The sequence below is a fragment of the Ipomoea triloba genome, chromosome 2, assembly GCF_003576645.1.
Source record: "Ipomoea triloba cultivar NCNSP0323 chromosome 2, ASM357664v1".
NCBI classification, from domain to species: Eukaryota; Viridiplantae; Streptophyta; class Magnoliopsida; order Solanales; family Convolvulaceae; genus Ipomoea; species Ipomoea triloba.
In genome coordinates, this window is record NC_044917.1 from 8462613 (window position 1) to 8471741 (window position 9129).

General features: G+C 35.4%; 1 protein-coding gene across 1 annotated transcript; it reads left to right on the forward strand.

Annotated features, from left to right (window-relative positions):
- Positions 1–3186: 3186 nt before the first annotated feature.
- On the forward strand, positions 3187–4163 carry LOC116010708 (purine permease 1-like). Its single transcript, XM_031250224.1, has 3 exons — positions 3187–3290; positions 3492–3564; positions 3849–4163. Exons 1-3 carry the CDS (start codon positions 3187–3189, stop codon positions 4161–4163), a joined length of 492 nt encoding a protein of 163 aa, XP_031106084.1.
- Positions 4164–9129: the final 4966 nt, after the last annotated feature.

The following is a 9129-nucleotide window of genomic DNA, read 5'->3' on the forward strand; positions in this document are numbered from 1 at the left end:
CACATCTTGAATAGTCAAAAAGGGAAATTTTGTGTTCATTGTATTTCTAATTGGTGTGAGCGACCTCACGCACACCACTCAAATAGTCAAATGAGAATACTGCACAACATGGGCAGCTCAACTTGTCACAAAAATGAAATTTATCACAATTAATTAAAGATCAGATCTCACCAGTGATAATATGTGAACAACATCTCAAACTGAGTGGGGTTCTTTGTGCACAATGAGCAAAAAATCTAACCTCTATTGATCAGTTAAGACCATAATCTGTCGTGTCGGGACGTGGGGCGCCTGTGGTGGGCAATTGCACTTTTGTCATAAGAATACTACACAATTTTGTTATTACGTTATAACTTTTAATTTACAATATTTATTAAAATATATTAACATAAGAAAGAAACCATTATAAAGTAACTTTCTTAATTATATACAAAACTAAATCATATATTATCAACATATTAATATTACAAAGCAATTTTCTTAATTAAATTATATGGAAATTAAATTATATATTAACAACATTATAAGAATAAAAATAATATAATTAAAATATATACTCTATATTTCGAAAGAACCCGAGTTTGATTTCCACAAGCGAAGATCCCCCTTGAGCTAGCTCTCGTACCTCCCGGAGCGAACATGGATTAGTCGGGTGGACCCAGACCGTTAAACGGATGGAGAAAGACTCGGAACACCTCGTGAATTTACCAAAAAAAAAAAATACCATATAAATAAAATTTATGTAATACTACATAAATATTTAAAATATTTTTTCTTGATTATACAAAAAAAATCATTTATTACAAAAAAGAATAATAAGAATTATATATCAAACAATTCTTTAAAAAATTATTTATGTGGTATTACATAAAATTAGTTTATGTGGTATATAGTTCTAATATTATAAATTTTATCCGATCCTTTCAATTTTAGTAGTATATGATTTAGTGTTGTATAATTATGAAAATTATCATTTCTTGACATTTTCTTTCTTATATTAATGTTTTAATAAATATTCTAAGATATAAGTTAGTTTGTGGGATTGGATTGGCTTTGAAGTTGAATCAATTTATTATTGTTCCAATATCATGAGTTTAATTCTTATTAGTGACATTTAAAATATTTTTTTTTATGTTACATAATATTAATAAGTAATTTGACAGCCACATTATTACTATGCAACCTAACCATATAAGCATATTTAATGATTTAATTAACAATGTTCATAATTTTACTTTAATAATTTTATTTTTGATAATACAAGAATTAAATTGAACATCTTATAATAATATAAAAACTAATTGAGTATAGAAACCAAGTTAATTAATTACCAGCCTTTTTATGCCTCCTCCTCCTTCTTGTTGTTGTTGGTTTTTTTTTTTTGTTTTTGTTTTTGTTTTTGTTTTTGTTTTTGTGAAATAAAACATACCAGCTTATATTAAGGAATCAAATGAAGAATATAAAAGAGTAAATACCCAAAATGGTCCCTCGACTATAGCTAAATTCACAAATTGGTCCTCGACTTATGATTTTAACCAATAACATCCTTGACTTTCCAATTTTTACCCAATTTCATCCTCCGTTAGTCTCACCGTTTGTTGACCGTGAATTTGAAGGACAGAGTGGTAATTTCACGTGCTCCCTGCCTTCTCCCTTCACCTGGTAGTTATACGATTTAGAAGGAGCCAGGATGGTTTAAAGTGTAATCTTCAAATTAAAGTTCAGAAATGGAAGAATCTGAAGGGAAGGGAAGTATGAGGAGGAGGAGGAGGCTATTCCTTTTCCTCAACTACATTATGATGTGCATCGGCGGCAACGGTGGCGGCCCTCTCCTCCTCCGACTCTACTTCATTCGCGGCGGCGACAGAATATGGTTCTCCACTTGGATTCCCACCGCCGGATAGCCCATCATTTTCATCCCACTCGCCGCAGCTTACTACGCCCGTCGCTGCCGCAACACAACAACAACAACAACCGCAAGCTTTTTCACGATTACTCAGAACATAATTTTTGCCGCGGCGGCCCTGGGCGTCCTGCTCGGCAGAATCAACTACGTCTACACCTATGGTGTCGTGAAGCTCCCAGTCTCCACATCCTCTCTCATCGTCGCCTCCCAGCTTGTATTCACCGCCGACGCCGCGTTCGTCCTGGTGAAGCAACGATTCATGGTGAACGCGGTGGTGCTGTTGACCATCGGAGCCGAGGTGCTGGTTGTGGGGTCTAGCGGAGACCGCCCTGCCGGGGAGTCAAAAAAGGAGTACGTGGCAGAGTTTCTGATGGCCCTTGCGGCGGCTTCTAATGACCTCACACTTTAGGGAAATCAGAGAATGTAGGGAGCACATGAAATTACCAATATGTCCTTCGAATTCACGGTCAACAAACGATGAGACTAACGGAGGATGAAATTGGGTAAAAATTGAAAAGTCAAGGATGTTATTGGTTAAAATCATAAGTCGAGGACCAATTTGTGAATTTAGCTATAGTCGAGGGACCATTTTGGGTATTTACTCAATATAAAATGGTAAAGAAGAAAACATAATACAAGAAGAATCAACTTGAAAATCTGGCCAAAACCTTGTGGTGTAGTGGCACCAAGTTGTACTCCCAAATGTAAGGTTGTGGATATCATCCGCTTTTACGGGCAACTAATTACACTAACACTCTTGTAGGCATTTGATGCACATATAACGATTTATCTTCGCCATCAGAGTTTTCATGATAAAAGCGGTGGGAAACCCTTAAATTTAGAATTCAAACTTAACTAATTAGACCAACATTAATTGAAAAACCTTTACTCTTTATTTTTTTTATGGATCAGACCACGAGGTGTCCTGAACATGCCTTACTTAATTGTAGGAGGTACGTTTAAGCTCGTACCATACTCAGACTAGTCCCGTTCGTATCGAGCCGGCCTAATTAAACGACAAAGTGCTGACAAAATTAATTTTTTCATATATGAGAGAGGGTTTGAACTCGATCTTAATTACTAATGAATTATTTCAACATGTATTACACATTTTAAAAATAAAATAAAAGAAAATCTTGATTACAAATTAATAATAGAGAGATTTAATTAAAGCTTCACGTAGGAATGGTGCAAAGGTCACATAATGGTAGTGGCTTAATTACGAAGAATCTTTATGATTGTTCTCCATTTAGAAAAATTAAAAGGAAAAGGGGTAAACAATGATGGAGCTAGAAACTTTTCATTATTTAAAGGGTAAAAGTTGGTGGCCAAAGGTTTTGTGGTCGAGCGACATAGCTGTAACTTCTCAAATGAGAGGTCTCAGGTTTGAACTCCAGTCTGGACTCATTGACTCTTTCTGTTAAGTATGTATGGATAGACAGATACTACATTGTAACAAAGTTAATAGTACTTAAAATGAGGCCTTTGGTTTATTTGATCATTTTAATTTCGCCCGTTGCTATCAAAACTTGCAAATGCAACTCCTAATTTTACAAAGTTGTTGCAATTTAACACAATGGGGTAGCTCAAGTGGCAAGTTCCCTCTCTTTGTAGGGAAAAATTCCACAAGTGAAGATTCCCTCCGGGAGGAAGACCAGGTGAATTTACCCAAAAAAAAAAANAAGGGAAGGGAAGTATGAGGAGGAGGAGGAGGCTATTCCTTTTCCTCAACTACATTATGATGTGCATCGGCGGCAACGGTGGCGGCCCTCTCCTCCTCCGACTCTACTTCATTCGCGGCGGCGACAGAATATGGTTCTCCACTTGGATTCCCACCGCCGGATAGCCCATCATTTTCATCCCACTCGCCGCAGCTTACTACGCCCGTCGCTGCCGCAACACAACAACAACAACAACCGCAAGCTTTTTCACGATTACTCAGAACATAATTTTTGCCGCGGCGGCCCTGGGCGTCCTGCTCGGCAGAATCAACTACGTCTACACCTATGGTGTCGTGAAGCTCCCAGTCTCCACATCCTCTCTCATCGTCGCCTCCCAGCTTGTATTCACCGCCGACGCCGCGTTCGTCCTGGTGAAGCAACGATTCATGGTGAACGCGGTGGTGCTGTTGACCATCGGAGCCGAGGTGCTGGTTGTGGGGTCTAGCGGAGACCGCCCTGCCGGGGAGTCAAAAAAGGAGTACGTGGCAGAGTTTCTGATGGCCCTTGCGGCGGCTTCTAATGACCTCACACTTTAGGGAAATCAGAGAATGTAGGGAGCACATGAAATTACCAATATGTCCTTCGAATTCACGGTCAACAAACGATGAGACTAACGGAGGATGAAATTGGGTAAAAATTGAAAAGTCAAGGATGTTATTGGTTAAAATCATAAGTCGAGGACCAATTTGTGAATTTAGCTATAGTCGAGGGACCATTTTGGGTATTTACTCAATATAAAATGGTAAAGAAGAAAACATAATACAAGAAGAATCAACTTGAAAATCTGGCCAAAACCTTGTGGTGTAGTGGCACCAAGTTGTACTCCCAAATGTAAGGTTGTGGATATCATCCGCTTTTACGGGCAACTAATTACACTAACACTCTTGTAGGCATTTGATGCACATATAACGATTTATCTTCGCCATCAGAGTTTTCATGATAAAAGCGGTGGGAAACCCTTAAATTTAGAATTCAAACTTAACTAATTAGACCAACATTAATTGAAAAACCTTTACTCTTTATTTTTTTTATGGATCAGACCACGAGGTGTCCTGAACATGCCTTACTTAATTGTAGGAGGTACGTTTAAGCTCGTACCATACTCAGACTAGTCCCGTTCGTATCGAGCCGGCCTAATTAAACGACAAAGTGCTGACAAAATTAATTTTTTCATATATGAGAGAGGGTTTGAACTCGATCTTAATTACTAATGAATTATTTCAACATGTATTACACATTTTAAAAATAAAATAAAAGAAAATCTTGATTACAAATTAATAATAGAGAGATTTAATTAAAGCTTCACGTAGGAATGGTGCAAAGGTCACATAATGGTAGTGGCTTAATTACGAAGAATCTTTATGATTGTTCTCCATTTAGAAAAATTAAAAGGAAAAGGGGTAAACAATGATGGAGCTAGAAACTTTTCATTATTTAAAGGGTAAAAGTTGGTGGCCAAAGGTTTTGTGGTCGAGCGACATAGCTGTAACTTCTCAAATGAGAGGTCTCAGGTTTGAACTCCAGTCTGGACTCATTGACTCTTTCTGTTAAGTATGTATGGATAGACAGATACTACATTGTAACAAAGTTAATAGTACTTAAAATGAGGCCTTTGGTTTATTTGATCATTTTAATTTCGCCCGTTGCTATCAAAACTTGCAAATGCAACTCCTAATTTTACAAAGTTGTTGCAATTTAACACAATGGGGTAGCTCAAGTGGCAAGTTCCCTCTCTTTGTAGGGAAAAATTCCACAAGTGAAGATTCCCTCCGGGAGGAAGACCAGGTGAATTTACCCAAAAAAAAAAAATTGTTTGCAATTTTAATCCTCGAATAATAAATCCGTCCCTCACCAAAAAAAATAATAAATCCGTCAAATTCTGTTAGGGTTTGTTTGCCAACTCCATTCCAGCCAATAGGTCATTTCTATCCTCCTACCTTATTTCTCTTACAACTATTATTGTTTTTAAGACAAATTTTAGCATTTGCAAAATTATATACCTTTATGAATTATGAGTATGAATTATGTACCTCGTCGTTTTGATTTAGAATTCATAATGCTATGTGGACATTGGTCCATGATATATATAAATTGCCCAAATAACATACCACTTATGCTTAGGTTGGCCAATGTGAACTGGGCCGGTACTAGCCCATGCAGGTAACTTACAATCGTTATATCGTGGATCACGGTGCACATAGCAATGCGCACCCTGTTCCAAAACGACGTCGTTTCGATATTAGTGGACGCGGACGCGAATGACTCCGGGTAATTCATTATCTATAATACACATAATCATTATTTAGAATACACAAAACGTTTGTCTAGAATACACAGAATGTTTGCCCATAATACACAGAATATTGACACAAAATACACAGAACTTATTCTCCTAACATTCGAATGCACAAACACATCACAACCTGTGTTAATAACATGAATACACAGAATATTGACACAAAATACACAGAACTCATCCTCCTAAACATTCGAATGCACAAACACATCACAACATGTGTTATTAACATGAATACACAGAACGGTTGCCTAGAATACACAGAATGATTGTCTGGAATACACAGAACGATTATGTACCTAGAATACACAGAATATTAACATAAATACACAGACCGGCCGAAACGGGAAACATGATTTCCAAAAAAGGGACGGTTATTTTACCATGCTCAAAACGACGTCGTTTACGTACGTGGTGCACGGTATAATTTGCCGGTAACTTAACTCACATTGTCATGACTACTTACTAATCAATAGCAATATGATGTAAAGGTAACATAACATAACAAATAAATTTCGATATGAAAATAGTATATATGTTAACAAATATGTCCACATAATTAATGTATTAATTTTTGTATTTAATTTTATTAACTCTAAGAATATAGGAGTTAAATTAATCAAGATTATAATTGAATGACTAAATTAATAAAATAATATGATACATAACCAACCAATGACGTTGTAATCCAATGACACGAAGTGACTCTCCCAAATGAAAAGTTATGAATTTCAATGGGGACGGTATTGACTCTTTGTGTTTCAGTAGGTTGAGAAAGTAATTATGAACAGATATTACACTGTAACAGAGAGTATAGTATTAAAAATAAAAGATATGAAACATAACCTAACACGGCATTTTGACCAGCGGAGGAGATGTCCAAGTTAATTCCCCTCGATCAAGACAACCAACGACCACTCTTTCCATTGTCTCAAAACCTAACCCAAATAGGTTGAAGAAATTGCACTCCCCGACACAGTGGATAGATACATAACCAATTCAATACAATATATTTTATTTACTCTCTTCATTTTTTATGTTATTTTATTAATCTGATTTAATTAACGCAAGAGACAGCAGCGCCTCCACTGAGGCTCGAACCCACCCCCTTCTACATGGGGTGCAACCGGGTGCCACTAAACCACAAGGTCATTGACAAATTATATACAATTTAATCACCTATTTTAACTAATTTATATGAACAAATAAATTTGTACAATTTATAGATTAAGGCCCTGGTAACATAGTTAGCTTATCAGTCAATTTTAGTTTGTTTGACCATTATTAGCTGTTTGGCATGTTAAACAACCAATATGAGTATTTTTTTTAGTACAAATTTTTTTTTGTACTTATTGCTTCAAAGCAGCTTTTTCGATCAGCTTCTTGAGAAAATCATTTTGTATGTAATCAGCTATCAACTAACAACTACAATAAGCTAATGCTATCAACTAGTAAAACACACTAACCCAATCAACTAACATCTATTTACCAAACACCCCCTAAATGCTATAAGAAATATTATTTTTTAAAAAGTGAATAAAGAAGAAATTATTTAACCTTTAAAAGTAAACATGATATTAAAATAGAACAGAAGATGAAAATTTTAAAAGTATAGAACAAATAATACTACTGATAAAAAACCATGAATATTTCAAAAAAATATTTGACATATTCTTTAATTTATTACCATTTTCAACCCGTGCGAAAAGACTGAATTTTGTTTAGTTGCAGTTCTTCAGGGTTCCTAGTTGTTGGAAAAGGGTTGGTTAGTTGCAGGTTTGATGCTCATAGTCTAGCTAGAGCTTGATGTTCTATGTTTGGTCTTTAGTAGTGGATTTTGTCTCCACCAACTCTTGATTATGGATGTAATAGTTTATTAATGAATATTGTTTTACCTTTAAAAAATTATCCTATAACAGTTAATTTAACTTTACATTACATTTTAATTAAATATCAATGAAGGAAAAATGATCAAATAGGTCATCAAAATTTATCTAAAAAATCAATTAGACCTCTAAATTTGTTAAAGTTGCAATTAAACCCATCAACATCTCATTTGGTGCAATGAAGCTCAAAAACCGATTAGTGATCTGTTATCACAGGTTACTAGGGTTTCAATCAACATTCTGGCCACCTCTGGTGAACGCCGACGACATTTCCGACAATAAAGCGACCAACGATTATAGTTCAATTTTGAATTAATGGAGAAGGCAATTCGACCACTAGGTTGCCTTCTAACCGATGAAGGCTACCCAATTGCCTTCTCCATTAATTAATTGATCGGTGGTCATTCTACGGTCGCCGGTCACTTTGTTGTAGGAAATGTCGCCGGATGGTAGGTCACTAATCGGATTTTCGGCTTCATTTCACCAAAATGAGATGTTGATGAGTTTAATTGCAACTTTAAAAAGTTTAGCGGCCTAATTGACTTTTAGGTAAAGTTCGAGAGGCTATTTGACCATTTTCCTATTAATGAATATTAAATTATGTGTGTGATTATAATACATATATATTTTTGGGTAATCTGTGCATATTAGATTAATGTTATAGATATCTTTTATTTTATTTATTTATTTATTTTTTTACATATAAACTTTGTGAAAATTGTATACATTATTATTATTAAATAATATATATATATATATAACACATATGGAAGGGTTCAGGTGCGGGGAATGGCTCCCGTGCGCTTGTGTGGTTACGCACCTTAAGCATTACAATGACGCACCTTAAGTACACAATCACGCACCTTAAGCACACAAACAAAGCATATTAAAAACACAAACCACGCGCATCTAAAGCTTTAGGCCGACGCACCTTAAGTACACAAATCACGCACCTTAAGTACACAAGCCACGCACCTTAAGAACACAAACAACGCAACTAAGGTTTTAAAAAGGCGCACTTTAAGTTTCAACAACTCACGCACCTTAAGCATACAAATCACGCATCTTAAGAAGGAAAACCACGCACCTTAAGCTTTAGGTTCACTCATCTTAAGTTTCAACACTCACGCACCTTAAGCATACAAACCACGGACCTTAAGAAAGAAAAATTACAAACCTAAAACAACCACACAACTGCACCAGAGAAGGTTAACTGCACGAGAAATCATATATATATATATATATATATATATATATATATATATATATATATATATATATATATATATATATATATATATATATATATATATATATATA

Bases quoted from the DNA above. Each gene is read 5' to 3' on its own strand.
- LOC116010708 (XM_031250224.1), top strand. From the start codon at position 3,187: ATGATGGAGCTAGAAACTTTTCATTATTTAAAGGGTAAAAGTTGGTGG. The intron at 3,291-3,491 runs GTTTGAACTCCA...ACAATGGGGTAG, and splicing joins TCTCAAATGAGAGGTCTCAG to CTCAAGTGGCAAGTTCCCTC. The intron at 3,565-3,848 runs GTGAATTTACCC...ACGATTACTCAG, and splicing joins CCCTCCGGGAGGAAGACCAG to AACATAATTTTTGCCGCGGC.